This window comes from Asparagus officinalis, unplaced genomic scaffold (assembly GCF_001876935.1).
Source record: "Asparagus officinalis unplaced genomic scaffold, Aspof.V1 AsparagusV1_Un319, whole genome shotgun sequence".
NCBI lineage: Eukaryota > Viridiplantae > Streptophyta > Magnoliopsida > Asparagales > Asparagaceae > Asparagus > Asparagus officinalis.
Genome location: NW_017972584.1, coordinates 46,948 through 62,871, shown reverse-complemented (window position 1 = coordinate 62,871; position 15,924 = coordinate 46,948). Strand labels below are relative to the sequence as shown.

The 15,924-nt window shown below is 37.5% G+C and overlaps 2 protein-coding genes across 2 annotated transcripts in view; one reads left to right on the top strand and one right to left on the bottom strand.

The window, feature by feature from the left end:
* Positions 1–7: 7 nt before the first annotated feature.
* On the bottom strand, positions 8–2,751 carry LOC109827607 (protein CHAPERONE-LIKE PROTEIN OF POR1, chloroplastic). The gene is made up of 5 exons (XM_020394622.1): positions 2,731–2,751; positions 2,449–2,607; positions 2,253–2,359; positions 1,235–1,679; positions 8–385 (listed from the first exon to the last, which is right to left on the bottom strand). Exons 2-5 carry the CDS (start codon positions 2,595–2,597, stop codon positions 235–237), a joined length of 852 nt encoding a protein of 283 aa, XP_020250211.1. The 5' UTR covers positions 2,598–2,607; positions 2,731–2,751; the 3' UTR covers positions 8–234.
* Positions 2,752–3,315: 564 nt separating this feature from the next.
* Positions 3,316–15,924, top strand: part of LOC109827606 (zinc finger CCCH domain-containing protein 19-like) — a 39,234-nt gene continuing 26,625 nt past the window's right edge. The window contains exons 1-3 of the mRNA XM_020394621.1: positions 3,316–3,339; positions 4,367–4,599; positions 4,669–4,748. Of these exons, the coding sequence (XP_020250210.1) occupies positions 3,316–3,339; positions 4,367–4,599; positions 4,669–4,748 (337 nt within the window). The remainder of the gene's footprint in view (positions 3,340–4,366; positions 4,600–4,668; positions 4,749–15,924) is intronic.

The window sequence follows — 15,924 nt, the reverse complement described above, 5'->3', positions numbered from 1 at the left end:
TGAGCAGAATAAATATAAAAAATGTTTATACTTTGATCTACAAAAAATCTTGATAAACATCAATTGTAGATTACACTCCCTTTTCAGAGTGAAAGCAAACCTGCCTCATCACTTCTCAAACAGAACTTGATAAAGGGGCTACAAAACATGACACGGAGAAGCTTCAACACTAACCATACGATCGTAACTAAGCTTACACCCTCTTCCGAATCCTCATTCAAAAATTACTAAATCTCACTTCAAATAAGTAGAAGCTACCCATAGAAGTACATAGCTTAGAAGGGAAGTTGTCACCTCCAAGCTTCTCGGACCTTTTAGTATTGGCGGAACCACAGATACCATCAATAAGGTACCCAATAGCCACGAACCAAAGAAAGCCGCAATTCTGAAGAATACATGCATCAGCAAAGGAATTTAATCAAAGACACTGGTAAAGTTTAGTAACATTTCAAAAGCATCTATGATGTCAGTACTTTCGAGGAATATATTTAAGAAATACTCATTTGGTTTACAAGTAGTGTCGTGTATATCAAATATCAAGACGAACCCCTCAAGCTCACAATCTAAAAGTTGATTTTTAAAACAATGATAAAGAATTTTTGCATAGGGAACAAAACCACAACAGTGTTAAAAAGCACTAGACTAGTGAAATTCAGGCTGCTTCAGGATGTTTTGTGTACAGTCTGAATTTAGGTTGAGTTGGAGATAGGTAAAGGACCAACCCCAACCCAACCCAACCTCTAGCTGGGTTCTCTTTTTGTCAACTTAAGCACACTAAAATCCTAAACAGTTTAAACCCAACCCCACCTAACAAGGAGATTGGATTGGTTGGGCTCAGTTTGAACCCAAACAAGCCATAATGCTGTGTAACTACACTAAGGACAAAACTCTCACACTGGTGAACCAATCTTCTATGTTGATAAAAGAAATGTGCGTGGATGAAACCAAGCAGTTTGCGTTTTCAAAATTTTCGGTTTTGCATGTGTGGGTCGGTCCAACATAGTTTATTTTGGAGGTTCTCTGGAAAGAAATTTTCCTTGATGTATGATGGAAGGAAACAATACTCAGATGCATACATTTACGTCGTTAGTTTGTGTACATGAACACAAATGTTCAAGGCCGCTTATCAAAGAAATACAAATTGGAGACTGGTTGTAGCCAATATTTTGTTTTTCTTAATCCTACCTACGCTAAAAAGTAAAAGCTTATAATAAAAGAATTATAGCATACTCACCCATATAAGGATGCTCGGATTTTGTTCCTGAGTCTTGAATGTATGAAATATACTGAAGCTATAAGAGATATAGCAACTTGGAGGGTGGGCCCTTCTTCCGTTGGAAATAGAACAGTGAGTACTCCAAGAACTATGAACGCTATGGCGGTCTTTACAATGACATTTGTCGCTGGAGTTTCAAACCTGCTAGTCACAGCCCTGACAATGCGTGACTGACTAACTTCTCTTACTTTCTTCTTGACATCAATCTTTGGGTTTTTCCTATTATAGAAACTCTGCATTATTATTTTGTCGTGAGCTGATTCTATTGCATCAACACTTGGCTTGTGACCCCCGTATTTGTTAATCAGAAAGTTCCTTGCAGCTTGAATTTCTTCTTCAGATGCCTCTCTACTGATTCCAAGTCGTTTATAAGGGTCCTTTACGTCAATCCTTGGAAAGACACCTGAATCAACAAAGAAAGATTAAATATTATTGTCGTCATTTTTATATTGGTGTAAATGGCTTTAAAGAGAGTAAACGATGCAGATACAGATCAAATAATGGTGTTATCATATTTATATTTGTTTCTTCTAATGGATATAATACAAAACAGTCTCTGACTGGTGACCCAAGTATATATGTGTGTGTGTGTGTACACACACACACACGCACACGCGTGCGCGCACACACACACACATATACATATACATATACATATATATATCTCTATGTGTGTGTGTGTGTTTGGGTGGGTGGGGTAACAATAAGGTTAGATTTGGCTCTGATCTTGATACAAATTGGAGAGTGGAGGCTATGAATAAATCTGAAGTGTGGGAGTTAAAAAGATTCAACCTTCAACTTAATCTATATGCCTGTGAAGAAGTTCTTTCGTTTGCACAGGATATTGTCATTGTGGCTCTTACTAGGCTAGTCTGGCTGAGATAAACTGTAGCATCTTTAATTGAGCAGGATATTCGCAACACCAATACCAAGCATTCACGAGAAACTAAAAGAAAGAAAGAGGGCATCTACCTACCGGTCGAATCATCGGCAGCCATATCACCAAATGCAGCATACACACCGCTCTTTATCCTGACGGGCCTTCCAGCCGAACCTCTGCGAACCGTCACGGCCAAATATTTCCTGCAGTTTGTCGAACGACGAAAATCATCAAAAGAAGAACAAGTTAAAAAAAAAGGGTTTGGAGAAGCAAGTGCCATTATGCGTACTACCTATCTGCATGAGATAAAAAGATCGACTTGGGCTTAATGAACCCATTAGAAATCAAGGACGGAGACCGGGCGGAGAAATTAGAGCCCCTTGCTCGTGCCGCGTAGCAGGATATCTTTTGGGAATTAAATGTCAAACCGGATACAGACATCTTTCTCGGACTACACAAATGAGCACACCATCAAGTAGGGAAAAAAAAAACTCAGGTTTTAGCTTTTTACTGAATTTTTTTTTTCATTTTGCAAATTATATAATGGTGGCATCATCATAGCGGCTAAAGATACCTCCTTAGTGCCCGGAGGGTTAGGGAGAAGTTGACACCTATGCATTGATATGTACTGTTGAAGGGGGCTCTTAGGAAGAGGGGAAATCACTTGATATGATCGTTATCATTAAAAAAAAGATTTCCCTTGTTTTACTATTCATACTCCTAAACAGTAACTTTCGGGGTGTGTGAGGACTAAATTGCCCTTCTCCCAAATCAAAACAGGTCAAGTCCATTCTAGAAACACCCTCAACATCAAAAGGGTATTTTCGGTAATCCAACTCCCAAAATTACTGTTTGGGAGTGGATATAGCAAACATGTTTGCAGTTGTATATTCCCAATAGTTTTTGGCAGCATGTATATACCCTAATTTTTTTAAAATTTACACTTTAATACTCTCAGTTTTGCAAATATGGGAATTTACGTTGCAAAATTCTCATGTACACTCATATGCTAATTTTTGAACATTTCAATTCTTAATATTTGTTCCCTCTCAAAATTCTATTTAAAATAGAATTATAATAAGTCTAAAATAGGATTATGATAGTTTTAATGATACATTTAATAGAACTTAAGGATTAAAAGGTTGCCTGTGGGTGACACATGAGAATTTTTGACGGTAAAAGTGTAAATTTTAAAAATCTTAGGACGTACAAGTTGTTGCCAAAATAAGTGAGAATATATCAATGCAAAGTGAGGAAACTACTAAGGAACAAATTTTCAAAACAGACTCAAACCAAGTTTTAATTTTCAAAATCGACCCATTTTTTTTTATTACCAAAATCGACACACTTTATGCCACGTCAGCTTAATCTCATTTCCTAATTAGTCGGGTTGCCAACCCCGACTATTTAGGGCATTAAAAATCGGGTTTAAGGTTTCTAATTGAGGTTTAACAATCTCCTAAACAGTCGGGGTTGCCACCCCCGACTGTTTAAGAACGGGGTTAAGCTGAAGTGACAAAAAGTGGGTCGATTTTGATAAAAAAAAAGTGAGTTGGTTTTGAAAATAAAAAAATTGTTTGAGTCGGTTTTGAAAATTTCTTCTTTTGATATTTAGTAAGTTAAAATAAGTAGGTTGCCGAGCATGCGCTTAATACAACTCACAATTTCTCGAACCTCATTTTCTGTTCCGGAGCGCATCTTTTCAGTTCTCATATCACTCATGCCATGCCTCGTCAAAGGACCTAGCAAAAACGCATCGCCTCCCCAATCCCGCCACGCCCAAAACAATCGTGAGCAGAAGAAGCGAAGCGGGGGGAACTCGATCGCTCGCAGATACGAGACCGCCGTCGCCGCGCCGTCACCGCCGCCGCCGTCGCCCCCACCCCCCATATTATTATTCTCGCCCCGTATTAAATTCCTAGAGCTCAGATAGATTGATATAGAGAAGAGAGCCAGCTCCTCCTATCTCCGCCGCCGCTGCTGCTACCACTACTTTACTCTCTAGGGTTTTCTACTGCCTCCCTCGCTCCCTCCCTATTTCAGTCTCTCTCTCTCTTTTTTTCACGAATCCCAGGATCGACCAAACCCTAGGGGACGGCAGAGGGAGGAGGAGGGCCCCCCTCCTCGATTCCAGCCCCCCTCCCGCATCCGATCGCCCAATCTGAAGACGCTGGACCCCAGCAAACGACCCTGAGCCCGACCCGACCCAGCTCGATGATCCCGCCCCCGTGGCCCCTACGACCACGACGAAGCCGGAGGAGGAGGAGGAGACGACGGAGCCCTCGCCTGACTCCGCCAGTAGCGCCCCCGTCGCTAAGAGGAAGCGTGGCCGCCCGCCCAAATCTCAGGCGGCGAAGAAAACGCCGCCGGCCAGGAAGGAGGAAGAGGAGGAGGTCTGCTTCATCTGCTTCGACGGGGGGAACCTCGTCTGCTGCGACCGCAGGTAACAGAGCCGTTGCTTATTCCTTTCCAGTTTTCGGTTGGGGGGACTCCTCATCTTTATTTCTTGCAGGGGATGCCCCAAGGTGTATCATGCTGCGTGTATCAACCGCGATGAGGCCTTCTTTCAGACCCGAGGGAAGTGGACTTGTGGTAAGATTCTTTTCTCATTCATTCTTTCTCTCTGTGGTGGTGCTGGTCGTGTACTGTCATTGCTATGCTTGGTTTTTCTGTTTGGAATTTTTCACTTCTGGGCTGCGGCGGCTTTCGTGAAGGCCGGCGTAGTGTGTTGTTTCGTAGGCTTCTTCGTGATTTTGGAATACTTGTGAGACTGAAGAATGTATCACCATACAAATGTTTTTAATTCTAAAAGGTTAAAAATCCAGAACTACTAACTAGTAGTGGGAAAACAAAATTTGTGAAGCGTAACTTTAGCAAACACACGAGGGAAACTGGTAAACATTCACGTCTGATGCAAAGTATACATAAATGTTATGGTCGTACTTGACTTATTCTACTGTGTAATAGAAGAAGTGGGGTGTACGACAAGATTTGGTGTGACTCAGCTGTTCTCCTTCGCTTTGCAAGAAACAAATGGTAATCATTCGGGCACTAAGAGGTTGTTCAGGCACTACCGAAGGTGTCCTCCTCCTCCTCTCTCTCTGTATCTCAATCCCCTCCCCTCCCCTCTTTTGTTCTTTTTTGTTTTATTGGGTGTCAAGAGGTAAAAGATGACTGTAGAATGGGAATTTCGACCTAACGTTTTTTTAGGAATCCAACATAAATATAATTGAGGGCCAAGATAATGGATTCGAGGTAATCTCAGCAACTATAAAGATTTGGGGTGTAATTGTAGATATCTGTGTAGAAATATTGTTTATAGAGGAGTATAGAGGTAAAATGTTTTTTATCCATTAGACCTTGAGCATAAAAATTTTGTACCAATTCGGAATATGTACTCCATGATGTAATATATATATAATAACTTATATATATATATATATATATATATATATACTATATATATATATCATATATTAGAAAATGCTGAATTACGGTAATGAGATTACGATGATGAGCAGCGTATATATTATACAAATATATATATATATATATATATAGTATACTATATAACTATATACCTATATAGTAGTATATAGTATATATATTAATATACATATTAGTGATAGATAGAATGCTGATCTGTTTATTTTGTTATGGGATGTTACTTGATGATGAGCACTTTTTTATGGGGCCGGTAGAATGACGAAGCCTCTAGATGCGTAAACTATGGCTAGTCACTATCATAAGAATAAAATTAAATAAAATACTTATAATTATACAAAATACATATGTGTTGCTGTAGTTGTTTTCTTCTGTTGGTTATGTGCATCATGCATGTGTAGTTCAACTGGTATCTATATGCCCAGAAGTTCCTGATTATGAGAAGGATATTTTTCATAGTACTGCAGCATGTTTTTTGGCCCTAAAGGCAGTGGTATGTGATGCCTATGTGTGCTGCTTATAATTTTATAGAGAAACAAACTACAAATCTTAAAGGTAAGGAAGTAAAAGGGAACTGAAAATGCATTGTCATTGCAACTAGCATTCATTAATAAGAATAAATAATAAAATGTTAGAAGTTTAAGTCTTTAAACACTAAGTGTACACTTTATTGACTTAGTCAAATAAATAGATGCAAACGGGTTGATCTTGCCCATATCAAGTTGAGATGGACATGGGCTCAATTAATTAAGAAATTAGTAATTAAGCAAAATCTGGATAAAGTTAATATCTACATATTCTATTGAACTCTTCTTTTGCCTTCTGAATTTGGTTATTTATCATAGGTTTTTGTTCGATCGTTATGCTATTTTTCTCTACTGAGAAATTGTTAGTGACAAATATAAATCCAGCTGTTCAAATTATCAATACTTCAAAGCAATCCAATGACTTAAAGGAAGTATGAATTTCACAAGAAAACAAGGTTAACTGGAATATAAAGGATAACGTATCAGAATGTTGCTACATCATACTTGTTTTATTTTTGTATGTTCTGAAATTGATGTTAACAAATGCATTTAGAATAATCTAGATACTTAGAAAATTACCAACCTCATTTTAGCACCTTATGTTTTTGATGTAGATATGCCTAGATGAGAATTGGATGCGTTTCACAATGGTGATCACTATCAAAATTTTTAGTTTCGTATAGTATAGTGATGCTCAAGTACATAAAGTATCTAATGAGCTAATAAATGCATGGACATGTTGTCTTGCATAAGAAGTTAAATTTGAACTCAGTTACTAGTGGTGTTCTGAAAGCGAAAAAGCCAAATATGTTGCCTGAGGCAAGGGATGCCAGAAAGGCGATTGTCTAAGTGAACCAATGTGATATATACTGCAAATAAGTGCAATAGCAATAAGTCATAACAGGACAAATTAATTGCAACCAAATTTCGAGGTCACAAATTAATCTAACAAGTCATAAACTATTTAAATAAAGTAGTAAGTAACAATAACATGAACTAGTAGCTACTAATATGATAATTAAGCAAAGTTTTAAGGTTCAAATTGTGGCATGTACTCAAAATGATATAGATCATAAAGTACATTGCAACAAAAATAGCAAAAAAAATCAAGAAAAAAGATAAAAAAATTCAAAAACAAACTACATTTCAAAATAGAGGTATACAACTTTCGTGCCTTGCTGCATATGTTTTAGGGGAGCTTCTGGGTCATCGAGGCGAGATTGTAAGGCTCCAAGGCGAGCTCTTGAGGCGTCAAAAGGCGCTCACCTTACTGACTTAATAACCTTCATCCCCGGATATATGCAAGGCACTAAGTTACAATGTCGCCTCGCTTGAGTGTGAGGTGCTAAGGCACATTGCTTTTAAAACACTGGTTACTAGTGTATTGAAACCAACTTTACTAGTGTATTGAAACATACCGTTAAATACGGTAGCCTTTCTTAGACCTTATATCGCCTTGGTACATAGCTTGTTCCTTTTGAGGGTGTTCCAGGCCCCATCTATTTATCTCAAGCTTCGTATCATTTTGAATATTTGGAAGAATGGATTAGTCTTGTGTTCAGTTTATCTTATGTATTTTTACTTAATCCATTAAACTTTAACATCATGAAAGGGGCCTTGAGACCCTAGGCTAGGGCCTTGAAACCTTAGGCTAATCCATTAACATTGCCATCTTAGCAAATAATAAGGCTAATATGGAGCCCACAAGTTTAGGATTGGGGCTTAATATGCCAAAGTCGATGCCTTCTGGCTAAGCTAAAGTATAAGGCCTTAGAGATCTTGGGTTTGGAATTACTTTGGTTGCTTACTTTTCATGGAATTTATTATCCTAACTATATTAATTTCAAGTGAAAAAATTGGAGAAGCTAACTTTGAGAAAATAGATGTTGGAATTGTTTGTGTATATATGGAAGAAAGTGAATATGGTTATGGTTTTTTCGATACACATGAGCAAGCGGAGAGCCACCAGAGCAGATTCTTTAGTGTAAAGACTGGCTGCCAATATCCTTTGATAATGATTCCTAGAGCAACTAGAGTTTGTGAAAACTCAGCTTTGGTACATTACCTGGATTGCTTCTTTAATCCCTGATGAAGAGAAGCTATTTTGTCTTCTCTAGTCTATATTTGTTGTATTAAATTGCGTAAATTTCACAAAACACTTAAGTTTGGGCATTTATTGTGTTGTGAGAAACGATCTAATTGAACTAATTTTTACCCAGGAGAGAGTACATGTGATATATAATCCTATTGGATGTGGGACTAGCCCAAATATCCAATTGATCCAGGACTCTTAATCTAACACTCCCCCTCAAGAAAAAAACTTTAAAGACACATGCTTAGTGAAGGTATCTGCCAACTGTTCTGCTGAGGGTGTATAAGGGGTGCATATCAAATGATTCAAACCCTTCATGACAACATGCCTCATAAAATGACAATCCACCTCCACACGTTTAGTCCTCTGATGAAAAACGAATTATTGGCAATATAAATAACTGCATGCTTATCACACCTTATGGTCATTGGACCATTTTGCAAGGATCTCGGTTCTCCCATCAAGTTCTTCAATCACATCATCTCACAATCAACATGAGCCATTACTTTATGCTCAGCCTCAGCGCTAGAACGAGAAACTGCATTGTGCTTCTTACTTCTCCAAGTCACAAGATTTCCTCTAACAAAAGTACAATAACCCGTTGTAGACTTAATGCCATCTCTGTCTCCTACATAGCCTGATCAGAATAAGTTACAATGCGTCAATGTCCGTGCTTCCTGTACACCAAAACTTTCTCTGGAGAGTTCTTTATGTAGGTGAGGATTCTCAGTGCAGCACTCCAGTAAACTTCTTTGGGTTTGTGCATAAACTGACTTACAAGTCCAACTGCAAAGGCTATGTCACGTCTGGTAACTGTGAGATAGATCACCTTGCAAACTAACCTCTTGTAGGATGTAGTAACCTCAAATAACTTAGAATTCTTAGACTAAAGATCTACATCAACATTCATGAGAGTACTAGCATGTTTACAATCAAGTAACCCAATTTCTTCTAGGAGGTCTAGCGTATACTTTCTTTGAGAAAGAAGTAACCCACCATTTTTATAAGCAACTTCAATTCCAAGAAAGGATCTACATCAACATTCATGGGAGTACTAGCATGTTTACAATCAAGTAACCCAATTTTTTCTAGGAGGTCTAGCGTATACTTTCTTTGATAAAGAAGCAACCCACTATTTTTATAAGCAACTTCAATTCCAAGAAAGTATTGAGGTCTCCCCATATTTTTGGTTATGAACTGAAGCTTGAGACTCTTAATGTCCTCTAAGCTAGATGTATCACTTTCAGTCAATTAAATGTCATCCACATAAACAACTATAATAAGAAGCCCAGAAGAGGTATGGCAGATGAATATAGAATGACCAGGCTAACATCTCTGAAAGCCAATATCACCAATTGCTCTGCTAAACTTATCGAACCAAGCCCTTGGACTTTGCTTAGGTCTATATACAACATTCTTCAACTTGCATACAATAGCCCCCGTGAGCAACAAATCCAAGAGGTAGCTTCATATAAGTTACTTCTTGTAGATCACCACATAAAAATGCATTCTTTACATCAAGTTGAAATAACGGCCACTCCATATTGATAGCAATATAGAAAAGCACTCGAATAGAGCTGAGGCGAGCTACAGGAGAAAAGGTCTCAAAGTATTCAACTCCGTACGTCTAGCTAAAACCCTTATTCACAAGTTTGGCTTTCTATCTATCGACTGAATCATTAGATCAGTATTTCACTGTAAATACCCATCGACAACTAACATATTGGAACTGGTAGGAGCAGTAACTAAATCCCATTTCCCTCGAGGGCATCCATCTCCTCAGCCGTAACTTGCTTCCAAGCAAGAACCAACATAACTTCTTGACAATTCCTAGGCAATCTGGCGAAAAGATAGAGTAAGACAGTCATAGGAAACAAATTGAGAAATAGGATGAGCAGTAGTAGACCGCTTACCTTTGTGTAGGGCAATAGGGATATCAAGATGAGAAGGAGTATCAAGCTCAAAGGATTGTTGTTGATGGCTAGGACCTTCAGCTGTGGACATAGGATTGGGCTGAGATGAAATATGTGTTAAATTCCCTAGTCTTCTAGTGTACACATTTAAAGGCTTTTTGTGTAGCAGAAACTTCCTCCAGTCCAGAAGCAGACACAGGCTGAGAAGAGACAGTCTCAAAGAAAGTCACATCGGCTGAGGTGATGTATTTTTGACTTACTGGATCAAAACAACGATACCTCTTCTAAGTCCTAGAATAACCAATAAAACACACTAGAGATCTAGGAGATAACTTATCTAGACCTAGATCTAGATCTTGAACAAAACATGTACACCCAAAAACATGAGGAACTATGGTGAAAACATGGTTGTCAGGATAAAGACAAGTAAAAGGAATCTTCCCACAAAGAACAGATGATGACATCCTATTTATTAAATGACATGAGCATAAAACAACATCAGACCAAAGATATTTGGAACAGTCATTTGAATAATCAAGGTTCTAGCAATGTCTAAAATATGTCTATGTTTCCATTTGGTCACTTCATTTTGTTGTGACTTGTGAGGTATGTGAACATGAAGTCTGATGTAGAATACTATTTGCAGCACAAACTGGGAGACTTCATTTTTCATATACTCAAGAGCATTATCCGTATGCATAATGCGAATAGAAGTCGTAAATTGATTCTTAATTTCATTAAAAAAAGTTTTATTACATTTGGAACTTGACTCCTTTCTTTTAGCAAATACATCTAGGTCATTCTCGAAAAATCATCCACAATAACTATGAAATAACGAAATCCACTAATAGAAGAAAAGCGACACAGGACATGGACCCTGAACATCTGAATGCACCACTTCAAAAGGAAAGCTACTATGATTATTGACTCTACTAGTATAGGAAGCACGACGATGCTTTCCTAACTCATAAGATTCACAGTCTCAAAAGAAGACACACTAGACTCAACATGAATTATTATTTTTAACTTCTGCAAAAGGATGACCCAGCTGATAGTGCCATAGTAATAGAGTGTCTGAAGAAGCTGTAGCCAAGCTAGAAGGTAAAACACCATCATCTAGGAAATATAAGCATCCTCTTTCATGACCCAAACCAATCCTTATCCCAGTCTGGAGGTCTTGAAACACACGATCGGAAGGAAAAAAGTCACAAAGCAGTTTATATGCTTAGTAAGTTAACTAATAGACAAAGCTAACATGAAATTTAGGCACATAAAGAACATTAGTCAAGAACAAAGATAAGGTAGCATAAACTATCCCATCACTAAGAATTAGAGAATAGGTACGATCAGCAATGTGAACGGGGGGAACTTATTAGAAAGAGACAATGAATGAAACTTTTCTTTTATACCTGTCGTATGCAAGGATGCTCCTGAATATAGTATCCAAAGCTTATTTGATGAAGCGATATAAGAACCTATACCTGAGAAGGCTGAGATGCATGTCTGGCTGTGTGACTAGTCTGAGAGGCATGGAACTATAAAATCTTGTCATACTCTGCTCTGCCTGTGACAGAGACAATGATGAAGCAGATCTAGATGCAGTAGTAGTATTTGTGGCAACCATTTGTGCCCGCTCAGGTTCCCAAACTTTATCTAGCATTTTTCAAAAATATGATTATTCTTACCACAATAAGTGTAATGACGTCCTATGTCATATCCTGTCTGTCGTCCACCAGGGTATCCACCTCCCCCTGAATCATGCCCACGTCCATGACCACGACTAGCAACCATTGTAGAGTGCTCTATGTAACGTGTAGATGAAGAGGAACGAGATTGGGTGGAAACTTGAAAGGTTTTAAATGTCGGATGTCAGGTTCATGTCGGATGACTAAAATTCATGTCGGATAGCGAAAATCAGGGATATATCGGGGATATGAAAAAAATAATCTGATTGCCATATCGGATATTGTGCATATAAATATATAAATTCTATTGTGCATATAAATATATAAATATTGTGCCATATCGGATATTGTGCATATAATATCGGATATTGTGCCATATAAAATATATAAATATTGTGCATATAATATCAGATATTGTGCCATATCGGATATTGTGCATATAAATATTATAAATAAAATCTAAACATACTTAATAAATTCTATTGTCTAAATATATAAAAAACTAAATAATTTATGATAATTAGGGTTGATGTTGAAGGAAAGATGTTAGCAAAGAGCGTTCTGATATTGACGGTTAAGAAGAGAGAAGATCACCCAATATTGATGTCGAAGGAATAGCTCGGAGAAGAGATTGATGAGATGTTTAAACAGAGAGAGAAGATGAACGATGAAAATTACTTCGATTTTTTTTCTATTTCCCTTTACTTATCGATTTTTGTCTTTGGAAGTACACTATTAAGACAATCAAGAATTTAAACCCAAACCTTTTTAGATAAACATAACCAAAAATAAAAAACCACCTAATTTTCCAAACTTAAAAATCGGCCGACATAACTGACATGTCCCCTGACATATCCATTCGACTTATCTGAGCCCGACATATCTGACATGTCCCCCGATATATCCGACATGAACCCTGAAAACACAATATGCATCGAAAAGCTCCATATCATGTCAGATAGCCGCTAAATCCGACATATCGACCGACATGTCGGTCGGACATGTCGTCCGACGTTTAAAACAGTAAACACGAGAGAATTTAGTGTCAAGGATGGAAACTATCACCATTAAGAATTTATCTTCAAACTTGAGTAACCAAAGAAACATCCAGTGTAGAGAGGAACTTTGCAACTGCTAGGTCTTAGCGATATTCTTCAAGGGTCTTCAAGTTAGTAACTAGGAGCTAGTGAATATCTAACTCATCGAGAATCCCACTCAACGCAGAATAGTACTCAGCTACAGATCTGTCTCCCTGGTGGAAGTTAAATAACTGCACATATAGTTCAAATACCTTAGATGTTTTTCTCATGAGCATACATCTCTCTCAGAGTATCCCATATCTCCTTAGCGGACTTTAGAAGCATAACCGTTGAACTGACCTTTTCTTACATACTATTGAGCAACCATGTCTTAACACGACAATCACTAACAAACCAGTCTAAATAACTAGAATCCTTCGCATCTGAAGGATTATCAATCAAGTTCTTCATCTTCTTCTGAGCACCGATAAATAATTGAAAAGATTGCGCGCACAACAAATAGTTCCATTCAATTTCATAGTAGTAGTAGTAACCAGAGTTTTTGGAATTAGATTCTTGATTGTTGGAGAAATTACTGTAGTAATTTGTTTGCTTGCATCTATAGAGGATGTCACTGCAACCAGACGTCAAAAATAAAGGCAGAAAAATAGACAGACACCAGAATCAGCTGACATGAGAATGCAGATCAAAAGAGAAATCAATATGTAGATGAGAAAGATCAGAAACATGTAGTTGCAGCAGTGTCTGGATTAGGAACTAGAACAATAGAGGCTGCAACATCATTAAGTTTAGGTGTTAATCATCGCCGATATGAGAGGAACTGGGTCTAATCAGCCCTAAGGTAGGGAGAGGTAGAAAACTGCAGCAACAGCTGTAGAAAACAACAACATCGACTCTATAGATCTGCGGAAGGAGACGAGCAAAAGGGCAATGACGGTTCTAGACTTCAACACTGGTGATAGGAATGGAGGACTTGGAGGGAAGTGGTGTTGGAAGTTTGGAGTAGCGATGGTGAGGAGATCGGGAAGCAGATTGGAGACTAGGGTTTTGCGTTTTCTCATAACCGCTCTGATACTATGTTGTGAGAAAACGATTAATTGAATTAATTTTTATCCAGGAGAGATTACATATGATCTATATAATCCTATTCGATGCGGGTCTAACCCCAAATATCCAGTTGACCCAAAACTCTTAATCCTATATATAGATAATCTCCTTAAATTCTAAATGTCACAAAACCCCCCTTAAGTTTTGGGTTTCTTAGAAAACCCCCTTCAACTTTCAATATTTTTTAAAAAAGCTTCCCTAAAAGTGTGAATCACAATTTTCACTATAAAAAAAATATATGGACACAATTAATTAAGAAACTAGTAATTAAGCAAAATCTAGATAAATTTAAGATCTACATCTTCTATGGAACTCTTCTTTTGCCATCTGAATTTCGTTATTCATCAAAGGTTTTTGTTAGATCGTCATGCTTTTTTTCTCTTGAGAAATTGCTAGTGACAAATATAAATACAGCTTTCAATATATCAATACTTCAAAGCGATCTAATGATTTAAAGGAAGTATGAATTTCACAAGATAACAAGGTTAACAGAGATATAAGGGATAAAGTAATAGAATGCTGCGACATCATACTTGTTTTATTGTTGGATGTTCTGAAATTGATGTTAACTAATGCATTCAGAATAATTTATATACTTGGAAAATTACCAACCTCATTTTACCATCTTATGTTTTCTATTTAGACATGTCTCGATGAGAATTGGATGCGTTTCACAATGGTGATCACTATGATCACCATCAAAATCTTTAGTTTCATATAGTGTAGTGATGCAGGTATCTAATGAGCTAATAAATGTATGGACATGTTGTCTTGTATAAGAAGCTAAATTTGAACTCAGTTACTAGAGTTTTTTAAAGTGAAAAAGCGAAGAAAGTCCTAAGTTGCTTGAGGCAAGGACGCCAAAAAGGCCATTGTCTAAGTGAACCAAGGCGATTATATTGCAAATAAGTAGAATACAATAAGTCGTAACAGGAAAAATAAATTGCAACGAAATGTTGAGGTTGCAAATTATGATATCTAACGTCCTAAGTTGCTTGAGGCAAGGACGCCAAAAAGGCCATTGTCTAAGTGAACCAAGGCGATTATATTGCGTCCTAAGTTGCTTGAGGCAAGGACGCCAAAAAGGCCATTGTCTAAGTGAACCAAGGCGATTATATTGCAAATAAGTAGAATACAATAAGTCGTAACAGGAAAAATAAATTGCAACGAAATGTTGTGGTTGCAAATTATGATATCTAACAAGTCATAAACCATTTAAATAAAATAATGATATGAACTAGTAACTACTAATATGATAAATAAGCAAAGTATGAACTTTTATGATTCAAATTGTGGCATGTACTCAAAATGATATAGATCATAAAGTACATTAGAAAAAAAAAAAAAGATAAAAAATTCAAAAACAAGCTACATTCCAAAGCAAAGCCATACACCTTCCGTGCCTTGCTGAACGTGTTTTAGGTGAGCTTTTGAGTCATTGAGGCGAGATTGTGAGGTTCCAAGGCGAGCTTTTGAGGTGCCAAAAGGCACTTGCCTTAGTGACTTAGTGACCTTCATTGCTTGGATATATGCAAGGCACTAAGGTACAATGTCGCCTCACCTGAGTGCGAGGCACTAAGGCACATTGCTTTTAAAACATTGGTTACTAGTGTATTGAAACTAACTTTGCTAGTGTATTGAAACTTACCGTTAAGTGTGGGAGCCTACCTTAGGCCGTACATAGCCTTGGTACATAACTTTTTCATTTGGAGGACCATTCCAGGCCCCATCTATTTATCTCAAGCTTCATATCCTTTGGAATAAAGTGGAAGAGTCAATACTGGAGAATGGATTAGTCTTGTGTTCAGTTTATATCTTATGTATTTTTACTTTGTCCATTAGACCTTAACATCATGAAAGGGACCTTGAAAGCCTTACGCTAATCCATTAACATTGCCATCGTAACAAATAATAGGGCTAATCTTGAGCCTGCAAGTTTAGGATTGGGCTTAATATGTTA

What these genes read in the sequence shown, in the direction of transcription:
- LOC109827607 (XM_020394622.1), bottom strand. Translation starts at nt 2,597, where the DNA reads ATGTCTGTATCCGGTTTGACATTTAATTCCCAAAAGATATCCTGCTAC. An exon ending in TTTTTATCTCATGCAGATAG is followed by an intron (nt 2,360 to 2,448) that starts GTAGTACGCATA and finishes GACAAACTGCAG; the next exon opens with GAAATATTTGGCCGTGACGG. An exon ending in GGCTGCCGATGATTCGACCG is followed by an intron (nt 1,680 to 2,252) that starts GTAGGTAGATGC and finishes TTGTTGATTCAG; the next exon opens with GTGTCTTTCCAAGGATTGAC.